General features: G+C 41.6%; 1 protein-coding gene across 2 annotated transcripts in view; it reads left to right on the top strand.

The window, feature by feature from the left end:
* pask (PAS domain containing serine/threonine kinase) overlaps positions 1-17,929 on the top strand; it is a 49,577-nt gene that overhangs the window by 9,984 nt on the left and 21,664 nt on the right. Inside the window, exons 5-10 of one of the 2 annotated variants that reach the window (XM_072573119.1) lie at positions 998-1,138; positions 1,642-1,776; positions 4,395-4,536; positions 10,839-11,011; positions 14,914-15,085; positions 16,989-17,063. In XM_072573119.1, the coding sequence (XP_072429220.1) occupies positions 998-1,138; positions 1,642-1,776; positions 4,395-4,536; positions 10,839-11,011; positions 14,914-15,085; positions 16,989-17,063 (838 nt within the window). The remainder of the gene's footprint in view (positions 1-997; positions 1,139-1,641; positions 1,777-4,394; positions 4,537-10,838; positions 11,012-14,913; positions 15,086-16,988; positions 17,064-17,929) is intronic. The other variant, XM_072573120.1, reaches the window with a different exon arrangement.

Here is a 17,929-nt window from a genome sequence, read left to right as displayed (position 1 = left end):
TGACCTCAGTTCCAGATTGTCCCACAAAAAGAAACAGCTTCTGTACCCTGTCAAGACCTTTCAGGAATTTGTATATTTCAATTGTGCCCCCTCTCTTCTAAACTTTATCAGAAACAAAGCCTGACCTGTCCAACCTTTCCTCGTAAGCCAACTATTTGTGATCACCCATCCACCAGGGCATCAATTCCAGGGATTAGTCTAGCAAGTAGTATCTGATCTCTCTCCAATAATTCGTTTACGTTATTCCTTGGATAAGGTCACCGATACTGTGTATAATATTTCAAATGCAGTCTTGCCAGTGCCTTGAATGCCTGAAGCAACACCTCCATGCTTTTGTAACATTATCTCAGCTTTCCTAATTATTAACTGTACTTGTGCAGTAGCTTTTTGTGATTCATATGTAATGGGATACAGGATCTCTCTATCCAATGCTCTGCAACCTCTCCTTATTTAAATAATATTTTAGATTCTTCCTATCAAAATGGACAATCACACCTTCCCACATTATTCTCCACTTTTCATATCTTTGCCCACTCACTTTGTGCCCTCCTAATGTCCTCTTTCCAACCTACTTACCTACCTCTGTTTGTGTAACCTTCAATCTGTACTTCATCCTACAGACAAAAAACATTCTGCCATTGCTCTTTATTTAAATAATATACTTGTTTATTCTTCCTGCTAAACTGGACAAGTTCACATTTTCCCACAATGTATGTTAAACCCAGTACTGAAGGAAGAGGATTAATATAAAATCAACCCGCATTTGCTCAGGATGAGAAGGGACAAGTGGAATGGCACTTTGAACTTTTATTGCACATTATTTTAGAAAGTCATTATCCAAGAGCAAGCTGCTGCTTCCTGGTATGTAACATAAAGAGACTCATTATTGGGATTCTCCCCATCAACTCAAACGACATAAACAAACAATTGTTTGCATTGTATCTTTTAATAAACTCTCTTCCAGTTTTCTTGCCATGGCTTGTGTTCTTATTTATAGATTGACATTATTAGTAGCAGTGGAGTGGAGATCCCTGTATCAGTCTGGATGAAGCGCATGACTGGTGAAGACAGGCAGTGCTGTGTTGTGGTGATGGAACCTGTAGAGCGACTTACTGCCTCTGTCACATTCACAGGCAGTGTGAGTACATATATGTAGTTGTTGTGTGCCTCAACTTGAAGTTGAACAACTTCACTTATGTAGCATTTTTAAATGTGGTAAAAATCCCGAAGCAATTCACAGGCGTCATCAAAGAAAGTTTGTCACCAAGTTACCATATGGAGATATTAGGGCAAGTGATTAAAATCTTGGTCAAAGAGGTTAGGTTTAAGGGATGTCTTTGGGAGGAAATACAGGTAGATTGAAATATTTTAGAAGGGAATTTTAAAATGATAGTTGAAGGGCACTGATTATTGGAACAGTTTAAATTCACCTGTAAGATATCATAATTGAGAGCAGAGATATTTTGGAGAATTGTAGGGCTGAAGGAACTCATGGAGGGATTTCAAAATAAGAATTTCCAGACTCTTGTACTCTTATTGTCCACCCTGCACTATGTATTCCATGTTATGGATGCTAAAATACATGTTTGTTCCACACACACTTTGATTATTTCACGTTGAAATTATTGTTTCTTTCTTTAGGGAAGAATTGTATCCTGTGATGCATCATTTGCCTATCTCCATGGATACACATCTACAGATGAAGTAATAGGCTTTGCAATAACTGATCTTATTCCTTCAATAAAGATACCCTCATCTTGCACAAAGATACCAAAGGTTTGAGAATGCTGAAAGTGGGTGTTGTAAAGTAAGACGAGAAGGATGGAAGGCTTCTGACAGCTTCCTTAAAATACAGTGAGGGGTGTACACATTAAGTGCATTCTGCATTAGTAGTGCTGGAATAGCACAGCAGTTCAGGCAGCATCCAAGGAGCTTCAAAATCGACGTTTCGGGCAAAGCCTGAAGAAGGGCTTTTGCCCGAAACGTCGATTTCGAAGCTCCTTGGATGCTGCCTGAACTGCTGTGCTCTTCCAGCACCACTAATCCAGAATCTGGTTTCCAGCATCTGCAGTCATTGTTTTTACCACATTAAGTACATGTTAAAGATGTGTTTCTATTTATTGAAGCAATGTCCTATGCAGTCTGTTTGGGCACCTTGGTTTGATACAGGGAGGTTGACGTTTTTGAATGCAGCTGCTTTGCTAGACATGTTTTTGAGATCCTGAAATGCTGACCAGTGTGTTCCAAGGTATCCTGAAAGGAATTCTTTTCTATAATCTTTGGCTAATTTCCTTCCAGTCAGCAGTTTTTATGAAGAAGAAATGCAAACCACTGTGGAACTGGATAATATTGAAAGCTACACCTGACATGTGGGATTATGTTTCAAGGGGCAGTTTTGCTCAGACATAGCCAAGTGCCTTTTTTATTTGTTTAGTATTCCAAGAGAATAGACATGTCCAAAGCTACAAATTAATTTAAATGCTGTATTGTTACTGTACGTGTTGAATAATGAGTATATCTGACTTGACAACCTAAGCCACAACTTTGATGAGTTTGTTTATTCCACCACTTGTTGAAGTCAAAATATTAAATTGGAATGCAATGCTGAGAGTTTATCCATTTAATTGTTTACATGGATGTCCCGAAGACTTTCAACAAGATGAACAGAGACTTCAAGTATGAAAATTCATAATATTAAAGCTAACCTGTTGGGTTGAATAAGGATTTGTTTAGATTAGATTACCTACAGTATATCTGTACCTACAGAAGGTAGCAGATGGAGAATAAGGATGCTACGTATGTGTCCTGATTGTTAGGATGCGGCTAATGTCTCCAGAGATCTGTACCATTGCTACAGCTTATCGTTGTATGAAGAAAATGACTTGTGTGACAGAAGAACTTTAGATAGAAATTTCTGACAATGGCTTTAGATCAAACAATAAATTAGTATAGATTAGAACAGAGGATTGCAAAGGGACACTAGTAGTTAGCTGAGTGCACAAGACTATAGGATGGAGTTCAGAAAATGTAAATGAGTATAGCGATTTCAGGGTTCAAGCCCAGAAATTCCTCACAGCTGGTGGGACAGCTCCTAAAGCTCATAAAGGCAAAGTATCCTTTTTCAAAGGACAAGAATTTAAAGCAGAAGGAACTGTTACATTTATATTAAGCTGTGGGAGCACTGCATGCCCTTGAATGTGGAAAGTTCATTAAAAGATTTGATCTGTTAATAGGGAAAAACTGTTTCAGTGCATGGGAACGTGACATTAACAAAGCTAGGAGATTTGGGGTGATTGCAGGAAGCACTTATCCACACAGCATTATGGGTGTCTGGGGTTTTCTCAAGTTTGGTATTCAGTTGATAATTTCAAACAGAGTTAGGTTTTTGATAAGTAAGAGCATTGAGGGATATGGAACTAAGGTGGAGAGATGGTGGTTAAGGTACAAACCAACTCTGCTCTAATTGAACAGTGGACTAGAGGACTTGAATGGCCTTATCCTGTCCGACAATCCCTCCTGGATTTGCCCAATTTCCCTAAAATAGCAATCAAATGAAGACTCATTACAGTTGTATGACCTACAACTCACTTGTGTTTACTGTGCGCTAAAGATGCCGAACTTGAGGAAAAGATCCAGTTTCAACATACAAAACCTATGTGGAGACAAAGAAAAACGGGAAGTAAATAAAGAAACAGAATGAAAGACCAGTGGAGAGACAGATACAAGATAAGCAGTTGTTCTATTTATTGGAGAACAGTAATTGTTCATTTTTTTACTCCATATGGCTCATTTTGAGTTTAAAGTTTTTTAATCTTAAAGCTTTCTTAAGTATGAAATGACCGACAGTCCTGACCACATTGAACTGTGTATTTTTGTATGGTCTTTCTTTTCCTATTTTCAATGTAGGAGGAATCTATCTAGGCTACTGCTCTCATTTAGGGAGGTGACCTTTAACCCAAGTAGGACAAGAAATACTTTCCAGGAAACAATTGATGCCAAATGTTAAATAACACAACTTTATTGAGGTGAAAAATCAAACCTGTTTAACCAAACCTTAGATGTTTGTATTTGGTTGAATTGCTTGATCTTGTCTTTGGACACTGGATTTAGACAAAAATCTTCAACATATAATCAAGAAAACAAGGGCACTTATTTATGTGCATGAGAAATGTTTGTGCATCTTAATAGTTAACAAAGTCAGTACTGTATGTTCATTAACATTTGCATAGACCTCCAACATTGTGTTTTAGCTGTGAAAAATCATGTTGCCTAAAGTTACAGTACAAATGGAGGCATAGGATAGTAGATTACCAATGGTTGAAGGAGGTGGTAGGGATGTTTTTGAAGTCTTTGTTAGATGTTTGTTACTTTTTACAGTTTATCTCTTCTTTCAGAATTTGAAAATTCAGCGTGCAGCTGGCAGAGCAAAAGATGGCACTACTTTTCCTCTCAGCATTAAACTGAATGATAAAGGCCTACAGGGGCCAAGCAGTGAAGACCATCAACCTCCTCATCCACCAGATCTCAGTTATGCAGGTACAGTGAATAGCTCTCGTTTTGTAGTCTTAACTTGCCTTGGGAAAAAATAAATGTTGAAGCGAACAGTTAATACTGAGCAAACCTTTGGTTGGTATGACTTGTGATATAATTTGTTGTTATGAAAGTGGATTTTACTTTAGAGATGAAAGTATCCTGTTGTTAACTCTTGAAGTTTCTAAAGTAGACCTTGTGTCATAAATACAATCTGCTGATTTTGAAAAGCTGAAACCAAAACAAACACTAAACAATCAGCTGACCATGATATCTGTGAAGCAATAAGATGAGCAGTTTTTCAGATGGAAACCTCTCCTTGGAGTTCTAGAAATCAGGCCATCTTTTTAACAACATACTACACAGCAGCAGAAGTAGGCCATTTGGATCATCAAGTATGTTTCACCTCTCAGTGCGATCATGACTGATCTAATGTTCCTCAACTCTGCTCCCTTTCCCATCACCCTTACTGATCTATCTCCGTCTGTAATATACTAAACTACCCAGTTTTGACAGACATCCATAGTAAAGAATTTCACAGATTCAGTACCCTCTCAGAAAGGAGTCCCCCTCATCTCTGTCCTAACTGGGCAATACCTTACACTGTGTTTATCTCCTCTGATTTTAGAGTCTCATACAAAGAGAAACAACCTTTCAGTATCTACCTTCTCAAGACCCATAATCTTTCAGTGAGGTCACCTCTTATTTTTATAAACTTCAATGTGTTTAGGCCCTGTCTACTCACCATCACATAAGAAAATCTTTCTGTACCTGGTTTCAACCTAATGAAGCTTTGGACGGCCTCAAGTGCCAGTGCATTTTTGGTTAAGGGGATCAAAGCTGTTTTTACAATATTCCTGGAGATGTCTAGCAAGTGTCTTGCATAGTTTTTGTCAAGACTTCCCTTTTTCCTATTCCATGCCTTTCAAAACAAAAGGAGAAAGTGAGGACTGCAGATGCTGGAGATCAGAGCTGAAAATGTGTTGTTGGACCTCTGCACTTTTCCAGCAACACATTTTTGAGATTTATGCAGGAGGGTTCCAAAATCTCTTTGTGCTGCAGTTTACTGCAGTCTTTCTTCATTCAGATAACATTAATTTCATCACTTTTTCCTGCCAAAGTGCATAACCTAACATTTCTGACATTTTATTCCATCTGAAAATATTTGCATAATCGCTTAACATGTTCACAGAATCATAGAATTCATAGAATCCTTGCAATGCAGATCAAGGCCATTTGGTCCATCTAAACATCCCACCCTGACCACAAATGCTTACAACTCTGCATTCACCATAACTAATACACCTAGCCCACACATCCCTGGATACTACGGGGCAATAAGCATGGCCAATTCACCTAACCTGCACATTCTTTGACTGTGGAAGGAAACCCACGCAGACACTGTGAAAATCTGACAGTCATCCAGAGCTGGAATTGAACCTGGTACCAAGAGGAAGCAGTTTTAGTTACTGGGCAAAAGTGAGGACTGTAGATGCTGGAAACCAGGGTCTAGACTAAAGTGGTGCTGGAAAAGCACAGCAGGTCAGGCAGCATCTGAGGAGCAGGAAAATCGACGTTTCGGGCAAAAACCCTTTATCTGGAATGGAGGCAGGGAGCCTCAAGGGTGGAGAGATAAATGGGGAGGGGGGTGGGTGGGCTGGGGCTGGGGCTGGGGAGAAGGTAGCAAAGAGTACAGTAGGTGAATGGGGGTGGGGATGGAGGTGATAGGTCAGAGGAGAGAATGGAGTGGATAGGGGGGAAAGGAGATTGGCAGGCAGGACAGGTCATGAGGATGGCGCTGAGCTGGAAGATTGGAACTGGGGTAAGGTGGGGTGAGGGGAAATGAGGAAACTGTTGAAGTCCACATTGATGCACTGGGGTTGAAGTGTTCCAAGGCAGAAGATGAGGCATTCTTCCTTCAGGCGTCGGGTGGTGAGGGAGTGACGGTGGAGGAGGTTCAGGACCTGCATGTCCTCAGCAGAGTGGATGGGAAGTTGAAATGTTGGGCCTGAGGGTGGTGAGGTTGATTGGTGCGAGTGTGCCAGAAATTTTCCCTGAAGTGCTGTGCAAGGAAGCATCCAGTCTCCCCAATGTAGAGGAGACTGCATTGGGAGCAACAGATACAATAAATGACATTGGTGGATGTGCAGGTGAAACTTTGATGGATGTGGAAGGCTCTTCTGGGGCCTTGAATGGAGGTGAGGGAGGAGGTGTGGGCGCAGGTTTTGCAATTCCTGCGGTGGCAGGGGAAGGTGCCAGGAGGGGTGGGTGGGTTGTTGGGGGCGTGGACCTCACCAGATAGTCACAGAGGGGACGGTCTTTGCAGAAAGTGGAAAGGGGTGGGGAAATATATCTGTGGTGATGGGGTCCATTTGGAGGTGGCGGAAATGTCGGCGGATGATGCGGTTTATGCGAAGGTTGGTAGGGTGGAAGGTGAGCACCAAGGGGGTTCTGTTCTTGTTACAGTTGGAGGGGTGGGGTTTGAGGGCGGAGGTGCGGGACGTGGATGAGATGCGTTGGAGGGCATCTTCAACCACATGGGAAGGGAAATTGCGGTCTCTAGATAAGGAGATTATCTGATGTGTTCTGTGGTGGAACTGGTCCTCCTGGGAGTGGATACGGTGGATGCGGAGAAATTGGGAATATGGCATGGCATTTTTGCAGGAGGTAGGGTGGGAAGAGGAGTAATCCAGGTAGCTGTTGGAGTCGGTGGGTTTGTAAAGAATGTCAGTGTCAAGTCAGTCATCATTAATGCAGATGGAGAGGTCCAGGAAGGGGAGGGAGGTGTCCGAGATTGTCCAGGTGAATTTAAGGTTGGGGTGGAATGTGTTGGTGAAGTTGATGAACTGCTCAACCTCCTCGCGAAAGCCCGAGGTGGAACCAATGCAGTCATCAATGTATCGGAGGAAGAGGTGGGGAGTGGTGCCGGTGTAACTACGTGTTATACCTAGCTGACAAAGAGACGGCATAACTGGAGCCCATGCAGTTGCCCATGGTTACCCCTTTGGTCTGGAGGAAGTGGGAGGATTCGAAGGAGAAATTGTTAAGTGTGAGGACCAGTTCAGCCAAATGAATGAGAGTGTCAGTAGAAGAGTACTGTTGGGGACGTCAGGAGAGGAAGAAATGGAGGGCATGGAGGCCCTGGTCATGGCGGATGGAGGTGTAGAGGGATTGGATGTCCGTGGTGAAGATGAAGCGTTGGGGGCCAGAGAAATGGAAGTCTTGGAGGAGGTGAGGGGCATGTGTGGTGTGTCGAACATATGTGGGGAGTTAGGACAGTATCGAGGTAGGTGGAGATGAGTTCGGTGGGGCAGGAGCATGCTGAGACAATGGGTCGGCTGGTTTGGTCAGGCTTGTGATCTTGGGAAGGAGATAGAATTGGGTGGTGCGGGGTTCCCGGACTACGAGGTTGGAAGCTGTGGGTAGGAGATCTCCTGAGGTGATGATGTTCTGTATGGTGTGAGAGATGATGGTTTGGTGAAGGGGGGTGGGATCGTGGTCGAGGGGGCGGTAGGAGGATGTGTCTTCGAGTTAGCGTCTGGCTTCAGCGATGTAGAGGTCAGTGCCCCAAACTACCACTGCACCCCCTTTATGGTGGTTTGATGGTGAGGTTGGGATTGGAACGGAGGGAGTGGTGGGTTGTGCATTGTGAGGGTGAGAGGTTGGGGGGTAGACAGGTTGAGGCGGTTAATGTCCCGGCAGCAGTTGGAAATGAGATTGAGGGCGGGTAATAGGCCAGCGCGGGGTGTCCAGGTGGATGGAGTGTGTTGGAGGCGGGCAAAGGGGTCCTGGGGAGGTGGACGGGAGTCCTGATTACTGTACTGCCCAAGTGCCTGTATGCCTTTGAAGACTCTTTGTGTCATTCTCACCACTGTCTTGTTTCATCTGGAGACTTGGCGATAGTGCGTTCACTTCCTGCGTCCAAATCATTAATTTATGTTGTAAATAACTGTCGGTCCAGCACTCATCCCTGTGGCACAGGTTGTCACCCTGAGAAAGCCCCTCTTGCCCAAATCTGTCTTCTATTAATTAGCCAGTCCTTGATCTATGCTAAATATAGCGATGCAGTGAAGTTTGAAATACCACTGGTCTCCTATTACCTCATTACTTTTCCGTACTCCAGGCACAAGTGTCATTGCCGGTCTCTTACTGTGTCTTTTTGCAGCACACACAACCCAGGCCCACCACCAAAAGTGTTTTCTGAAGTTGAAGAGCACTTTGGGCTGTTGGGCACAATTGATCCAGTGGGTGACAGTCTCATCCTGTCATTGCCTCTCATCTGTCCACAGTTGCAATTGTTTCTCAGAGGCTCGTAATTCCATATTTGGCTTCTGTAATCCCACTGGAGGCTAAAGTTTGGGAATCACTGGCTTAATGTGGCTGATGGGATTAGAGACAGTCAACACAATGTGGTTAAAAAGGAGTTCCTGAGACTTAAATTTTGCACATTTGTTGTGTTACATAATAAGCAGTGTTAATTCCCCTCTTGCTTTTTACCTTCCTCCCATGTGGTTGTGTGACTGTGGGTGATTGAGGGTTTTGTGGGGTGCCTGGGGCTCTTCATATATGTAAATTACAAAATGATATGAAACCAACTCAATATATTTGCTGATGTTTTGTATTCTTCACTTCCAAATGTTCATTGGAGCTTTTCCATGTGCCATCCAAATTTGCTTTGCAATATGTCAGAATTACAATTTATTCTTTTTTGCTTACAGTGGTGTAATAGAACCATACATTGGAGAGAAAGGGCTTGGGGGATTCATAATGGCTTATGAAAGAGCTCTGCTAGTTAGCTCCTTGAAGAATTTATCTGACTCTCGAAAATTACAGTTGTCCACCATTTCTGCATTTTAAATTGCCATAATTTGCATTCTTTTTAAAAAAAAATCGTTATCTCCCCCTCTGTTTCTTCAGCAATACTTTAAAACTGAGTCCTCTGGTTTCTCAAAAACTATCCTAGTGAAAGCAGTTATCTCTTACCCAAACTTCTCATCATCTTGATTTTTTATCTGTCTCTTGATTGAATTTAAAAAATAAAAAATGAGTTGTGCAGCTCTGGTTAGGTCAACATTTATTGCCCATCCCTAATAAACCAGACAACAATTAAGAATTAGCCACATTGCAGTGGGTCTGGAGTCAAATGTAGGCCAGGCCAGGTAAGGATAGCAGATTGTCTTCCCTAAATCATAGCTAATCCACATAGCCTGCACATCCCTGGACACTATGGGCAATATAATATGGCCAATCCACCAAACCTGCACATATTTGAGAGGAATCTGGAGCACCCAGTGGAAACCCACACAGATGTGGGGAGAAATGCAAAGTCCACACATGGTTGCCTGAGGCTGGAATCAAACCTGGGTCCCTGGAGCGTAAAGCAGCAATGCTAGCCACTGTGCTGCACAAAGGGCATTCGTGACTTCAATAGGTCCTTACAACTATCAAAGAAGTTATGTGATTGCCATCAGGCTGACTTTCAATTCAAATTCTAATTTTGTCTTTTCTTTATTCTTTTCTCTTTGCTCATCTGTTTATCTCTTTTCATTCTGTGCTTTTCTTTTGTCTTAGCTGGGAGATGATATGGTTTGAAGCAAGATATTTTGGTGGCAGGTGATGGGAAAATACAGCTTCTTTCCCTACTGGCCATACCCATCCTTACTAATTCTCCATACTTCCATGTGCTGATTAGTTTCCTGTCATCACTGACTCCTTCCATTTTTCTTTTGATTCCACATTAACCCTAACCATAGTGATATTTTGACTAACCCCTTACTGACTGGAGTTTTTGCCAACTTCCATTTGTATTTCTGAGCTATCCATTCATCATTTTGTACTGCTGGGGTATAGTACATATAATGACTCATCTCTAACTGCATCCACACCACTATTGCATGTCAGTAAATGAAAGTATCACCAGCTAGATGTGCAACAATTACCTCTCTGCTCTGTGGTTCGAAACCAGCCGTTAAATGCTAATGCAACATCAACTTTTCCACTTCTCAAAACAGTCATCCTGTTATGGAAGAATGAAGTTGTCAATTTAGGATCAAATTGCTGTCAGCATTTGTGGTCTTGCACTCAGAGTGGGATTAAGATGTTCCAGATTCAATTCACTTCCTTAGCAGAGCGTGGTATTAGAAAGCAGACGGTGCAGCAATACAATCAGTACTGAATAAATTTTGAATGATGAATTTTTCCCTGAGACTGGATGCTTTGATACTGATTTGTTCGATCCTGAAATGCTTTTCAACCCTCTAATGATTCTGTAATAACTGTGTGAAAAGATTGTTTTCTTTTTCTCCCAGCTGTATCTGGAGAAGATGATGTGAATCAGAAAGTGGTTTTCTCAGGAGTTGTGTGGGTTTTCACTACCATCAGTGGACTGATCACTCTTCTGCCAGATGGAACAATTCACAGTTTGAACAATAACTTTGCACTGATGTTGTTTGGATACGAGAGCAGAGAATTACAGGGCAAGGTAAGATGGTAAAAATCTGTTGCATTAGTGATGCGTGTAAGGACTAGTATCGGCAATTATACCAGAGGTTGACCATACATCTAGCTGATCATTCCTGTGCTAGCTTGTAAACGAGAGCAGTTTCCTCTAATCCCATTCCCTTTTAACTGACTGAGGAGAGAATATTATAGAATCTGAGCAACTAGGGCTATGTTGAGACTTATGGCAGAGTTGTTAGAGAAATCTGACAAGGCCTATCTCAGTCTCAGGATCACCTCATGCTATGTTTTATGCTTTGCACAGGTTGCCCATAGGCAATGGGGAGTTGCCAAGAAAGGGAGTATTGCTTGTTAAATACCTAATTAATGGCATAACTTGCCTCATGAACATTTGACTTCCTATCTTCCCAAACAAACTGGTTGTTGAGAATTCTCAACATGGAGTTGGTACTTGCTGATTTGGGGTTTAGGTAAGTGAATGTAGCTGTCATTTTCCTAGGGTGGGGAATTTCAAGACAAGGGGGAATATTTTTAAGGTGAGAGGAGAAAGACTTTTTAAAAAGGGGCAGTTTTTTTAAATACAGAGTGGTTTGTGTGTAGAATGAACTTCCAGAGAAGTGGTGGGTGCAGAACAGTTGCAAATTTTAAAAGACATTTAGGTAAATTCATTAATAGGAAACGTTTGGAAGGACATAGGCCAAGCAGAAGCAGGATTAGTTTGGGATTAGGGTTGGCATGGACTGGTTGGATTGAAGGGTGCTTTCCCTGCTCAGTGACTCCATGATTTCAGTTCTGTGTTTGCTGTGAAGGACTTCCATGTTGGAGCCTGAACATCAACATCTCAGGATACACTCCATGGACACATGCCATTCATCACTCCCCTTTCATGGGTATTGGATTCAGATATGTGTCCACCAGCTAAGATCCTTCATGGCACACCTCATATGCACTTCCAGGCACTTCCGCACTTCCATATTAGATTGGCAACTATCGTTGTAATGCTGCAGCAGGGGGCACTGCACTCTGGGACACACACCCAGCTCATAAACTGAACCATAAGTTGCATCTCTGGGCTCTCTGCTCACTGTCATAGTGTTCATTTACTCTGAGTCTATCTGGATACTCTCGCTTCATTGTGTTGCATTGCGGTAAATTGTATTGTATTGCCTTGCCTTCCCTGCCACTGGACTCCTATTTCTCTGTATTGCCATGCTGTTTAGCACAGACAAAAGCAGGAACCTCATGGCTGTCATTAGGCCTCAATCAAGTCAAAGGATATAGCCTTCTCTAAGGGTATCCCAGCAAGTAAATCAAAGGCAGTCTCTTATGTCAGTCCAGGAGCTTGGACATTGTTAGTCAGCCACTAGGGATGGTCAGAATCAGGATGCCGTCCACATAACGGGTGAGGAGCTTATGTTAGGCAGCCTATGGCCTGTCTTGACTGTTTCTAACCTGTTGTGGGCTGTTTATCTCCTAGAATGAGAAAGAGGGAGTATTTTGGGAGGTGAAAGTCGGAATACAACTATTACTTTTGGTGCAGGTGGGCAGTTCTCAAGCGAGTGAGTAAATAGCACAGAGAACATGCAGAGTTAGTGAGTTGGAAGTTGGGGAGGGATGAGTGAGTGGGGAAGGACGTTGTTGGCATTGGTGAAAATGGAGAGCGTGAACCTTGATAATGGTGCTTACAATAGCAGAGTGAATGAGAGGTATTGGCGTGAAGAGTTGGAGAGTGCTTACTCTGGAGTGGAGAAAGACCCTTTTCTAAAATTGCGGAGTAAATTCTATCATATTATGGTCACTGCCTTCTAAGGGTTCCTTGGAGATGAAGAAGTTCTGCCTCTGCACCACCCCATCCAGAAGCATTTTCAGGTCCTGGCAAAATGGGCACCAATTTCTCTCCTTTCTGCCGTGTCTGGGGCTAGTGTCAGGAATGTAAAGGAGAGGTGATCTCATTGAAACCTAAGCAGATAGACAGGATAGATGCAAGTAAGTTTCTTCCCCTGATTGTGGAGTCTAGAACCAGGAAGGCACAATTTAAACGTGAAAGGAATGCCATGTAGAACTGAGATGAGGAGAAATATTTTTACTCCGAGGATTGTGAATCTGTGGAATTCCATCTACGAGGGACTACAGAAGCTTTGTCTTTGAGCATGTTTAAAGTAGAGATTGGTAGAGTTCTGATTACATTTGGTGTAGAAGGGATATAGGGATGATGTGATGATGCTGTCACTTTAAAAAGGTTATTTTGTCCTTGGTATTTTTTTTGTCAAGACAGGTCGCAAAGGCAGAGGTGCCAAAATGTCTAGTTTAATAATGGCAGGGGAGATTTCTCTCTGAAATGTCTTTTGGGAGTTGTTTCCTCCTGCTTGTAAGAATCTGTGCTTTGATTTACCATTTTACCAAAGGGTGGGTTTATGGGAAGTTACTGGATTGGAACAGCTCCACAGTTAAGTTGTTGTGTCGGGTCAGTTAAGTTTTCCAATTGTTAAGATATTCTCAATTCTCTTTTCGCGTTTCAGTTGTAGTGTGTAAATAAATTCTGTTTTGCTTAAAGCTGAGTGGTTTGTCCAGATGCATTACTCCTGGAATATCCACTTCACATCTGCCTTTAAAATAAGAAAAGGTTAGGGTCTAGCCTACCTTCTCAAAACATTTTGAGAAGGTCTGGCCTGGTCCATAACAATAATATGGGTAAAAGGCATTGAAGTGCTCAAACACCCATGTTCGTATTCAATGGTGGGGCATACTCAACAATCTGAATGGCTTGCTTCTTCTTGTGCATTTTTAATAAAGTTGCTGCTATTCATCTCCATTTCCCGTGGTGAGATCCCGTGCTGACAACATTTTCAGTTCATGTATCTTATGCCACTTTCTACATCTCCATGCTGTCACCTATCCCCATGTCAACTTAGCTTAAACATCTAGAATCTCCATATTAGTCTCAATTATGTTGAGTTGCAAGCTCCTCACTTTTTAATCAATGCCTTATCCACCAGAATGGTCACAATCTTTCAAGAATGTGAAGCTCTCCCTCCTGTACCATGCTTCAAACCATGCATTCGGTATCACTAATTTTATACTTACAAACATAACAAATGGTAAGTCTGAATCCCTGATTGAGGGATGGCTTTGCAGTAACAGTGGGCAATAAAAACAACAGTCGGTAAGTTATACTAAGTAGACCAGTCTCTTTACCACAAGTGGTATTTTAGCACTCATGATTCATTCAAGGGATGGATAAGCTAAAACACAAGTAGAGTCCTTGTACAATAAATAGCTAACTTCCAAAACTTTTAATTTTTATTGTTCTGTCTGTGTTAGAATGATAGTCTGTCCAAAATATTGTTCAATATAACCAAATAACTCCTTTTTAATGTTCATTAGAGCAATACTTCCCTAACTTTTTCCCCACCGCAAGGCTTGGAAACTATCAAACCTCTTAAATGAGAACTGAGAGAGCCAGCGCTTGCTCAACGGGAGCATGGCTATTGTAGCCATGTCTAGACTTCTCGGTCATCATTACTGCCTTGGATCTCACAGCCCCTAAAGTTTGGCTCCTGATCCCTACTTTGTGAAGACTCATGTTACAGCTGTTGCCGTTGAATTATTTTGTAGATCTTATATAAATTGCAGAGGAATATAGAATTTTCTGTTTCAGCTTTTCCATCTTGACCACTTCTTATTTCAGAGTGGACTTTTGGAATATTAATGTACAAATATTAAACAGTTTTGCTTGAATTTTTTATTATCTGCTATTTGTAAGAGAGTAGTTAACCCAAATGGGTTAGTATTTATTTTGATAAAGCAGACCCGGGGCTCTTGCAAGAATAAATTGTTTTGTATTAGGGTATGTAAAGAATCTGATTTTAATTCATTCATTGCTTAATTCGATCGTCCTGAGATGGAAGTGTTTTTATTTTCTAGAATATTACATTCCTAATTCCTGGTTTCTATGACTACATGGATCCTATTGATGATGGTTTTATACCATTGCCATTACTGGATGATTGTAGTCAGGAAGTAGAGGTTTGTCGTAATGGTGAGGCAAGTGAAGGAGAGTGCCATAGTTACTCGGTATTATCTGATAATGTAGAGGGTAAGTTGAATATTACAAAATAAATTCCTGACTTGGCTTCACCTCTGTCTAGTTCTTCTAATGTCAGCACCTGCCTTCTTTCCCCCTGCTTCGCTGCTGTAGTTATCTCTGTAGTTGTCTTCTTAAGTAGATGGGGAAGAAAGAAGGCACCAACAGTAGCAATCTAAATTGACAATCTTTCCTAAAACCAGTAAAATGCAGCAGTGGCATCCCAGACAAGTTAATGAGTAAACTGTTAATGCTTTTAATAGGTTTTTATTTGAAGTAATCTTCAAGTATCTATTATTTAACTATGTGGTTTACACTCTGAACAGTTCAGAAACAAACATCTTTAATTGTATTATTTTGCCTCACTTGGAGAGTTTGGTTAATGCAGACTGAGTCTGATGTAGAACAGTATCAGGTTTTCAAACTCTGGAGAAAGAAATCATCTTCACTTCTTAAACAAAGGGCAAGATTTCCAAGGAGTAGCAATCTCAAGCAAAATGCCACTCAGGCCCTTTTTTTGTTGAAAAAAGAAAAAAAAAAGAGATTTTTGCATTTCTGAGCAGTTTCCACTCAGGGCTGTCCTAGAAACGCAGAGCCATACTTGCATTCTGACAGATTCTTTGGAGTGTAGAAGTGTCAGAGAAAAGCAAACCATACCCCTTCTTTCACAGCAGCCAATTGATGAATTCTGAAATGTAAAAGTCCAGAATGCTGACGGTTTGGTGGATGAATATTGGATTGAGTCCAGCTGGGTTTGGAGGGGGTGATGCTGGATGCTGGGCTGGGTACTAATGGTTGAAGGAAGTGGTCAGTTCAGTCCAGTGGGGTAGGATGGAGGAGGGAGGTAGGTTAGAATTGCTGTTGTCTGATTTCTTTTTGTATCCGTGGTATTTACATGTCCAGTTCAGTTTCTGGTCAGCAGTAACCCCTAGGATGTCAACTTGGCATTTCCATGGCAATAGCTCCTCCTGTAAGAAGTGACTTAGCGGCATGGAGCATTTTCTTTTTTAAAAGGTTAAATTAAATGTATGCAAATCTTGCTGTTTGCTCTGCCATATGTTATTATACTGTTGTTATTCACTAAAATGAATTCCTTGCTATAACAAAAATGAGGTCCCAAGCAAGTTTTTATAACCAGTCACACTGGTAATGTGTCAATTGCAGCATTGTGAAGATTGAATCAGACCTGTACACACTTTATCAGAGAGTAGAGTAATATTAAGTGAAAGTTCGGGGGAAAATAGTGAAGCATGACTGAAGTTAGAAGTCTGCTGTCATGTTTGGAGGTGGATTTCTTTAAAGCATGGCACGAAATTACATGCTTTGAGTCTGGTCTCCGTGAAGCTGGTCTTGATCAGATATGATTTGGCACAGTAAATTTTCAGATGGGCTTTGCTCTCTGGTGCCTGAAATCTTCTGGTACCTTTTCTTTAGATGTTGACTTATAAGGGTGGAAAAAGAAGAAAATGATGTGTAGAATTGTTTACAAAAATGCTATTGGTGGTGCTTTTGGCTAATTTATGTTGGTGGTATTTTCACCTGTTTAACACAATGAGAGCATGTGAGAATCTTGCACTGAGCAGTCACTGTGTATCTGTGTATATAACATTTAGAGTGTGAATATTTGGTAACTACCATCCTTTCATTCAACCTGAAACATTAACTCAGATTTCTCTCTCCACAGATGCTGCCAAACCTGCTGAGCTTTTCCAACAATTTCTGTTTTTGTTTGAGTATTTGGTGATCTGCCTGCTCACATTGTTTTCACAGGGTGAACATATGTGAAGGCTTATAATGCAAGTAGTAATGCTTTTATTTCTTACCAACTGACATTCTCCTTTTTTTCTTTCTCTGGTGTTTCTTTTGGTCTGTTTCTTTGGGTTCTGTTTGTGTTTTGATGACCAACATCGTGCAGACAGCATTAACCCACTGAGCAGTGACATCGAGGTACCTAACATACTCCCCATAGTGTCTGCTACAGTGAGAAAAGGTACAGTATGATGGTAACTGAGATTGGGGGAACTGAGGGAGGAGATATCAGGAAAAATCTGAATCATGTAGGAGTTTGGAGGGGAAAATAAGCTGCACAGCAGGTGACTGCACTCATAGTTTGGGTTAAAATCTGTGGGTCTTGCTCTATTTTGATTTGGATTCAGTCCTTGTAATTTTTAGCAAACTGTTAATATCCAAGCCTATTTGTAATTTCCGCCATTCATCAAAACATCTACTTCCAAGATTGTGGGTGTTTATACAATGGGAGAAAGTGAAGACTGCAGATGCTGGAGATCAGAGCTGAAAAATGTGTTGCTGGAAAAGCGCAGCAGGTCAGGCAGCATCCAAGGAGCAGGAGAATCAACATTTCGGGCATAAGCCCTTCTTCAGGAGAAGGGCTTATGCCTGAAACGTCGATTCTCCTGCTCCTTGGATGCTGCCTGACCTGCTGCGCTTTTCCAGCAACACATTTTTCAGCAGTGTTTATACATTGCCATTTATTATCCAAGGATCAGTTGGTAACACATTTACCTTGGAATAATAAAGTTGTGACTTCATGTCCTAAACCAATTTAGTACAAAATGTAGGCTAGGGAGTGCTGTGCTATCGGAGCTTCCATCTTCCAGATGAAATGTTAAACTGAGGTCATCCCGACCCCTTCAGATCAAAGTAAAGGATTTGAAATGATTTGATGAAGGGAAGGCAGTTCTCCTGGGTTTACTGCCCTTCTTTATCCTTTAAACATCTCTCAAATATAGATGAATAGGTCACTATTGTGTTGACATTTGTGGCATCTTGCAATGTCTAAGTTGGTGTCATGTTTCCTGCATGATACCTTTACCTCATGAGCTGTAAAATGCTGTG

This window comes from Chiloscyllium punctatum, chromosome 6, assembly GCF_047496795.1.
Source record: "Chiloscyllium punctatum isolate Juve2018m chromosome 6, sChiPun1.3, whole genome shotgun sequence".
NCBI classification, from domain to species: Eukaryota; Metazoa; Chordata; class Chondrichthyes; order Orectolobiformes; family Hemiscylliidae; genus Chiloscyllium; species Chiloscyllium punctatum.
This window is presented reverse-complemented; position numbering and strand designations above follow the sequence as displayed.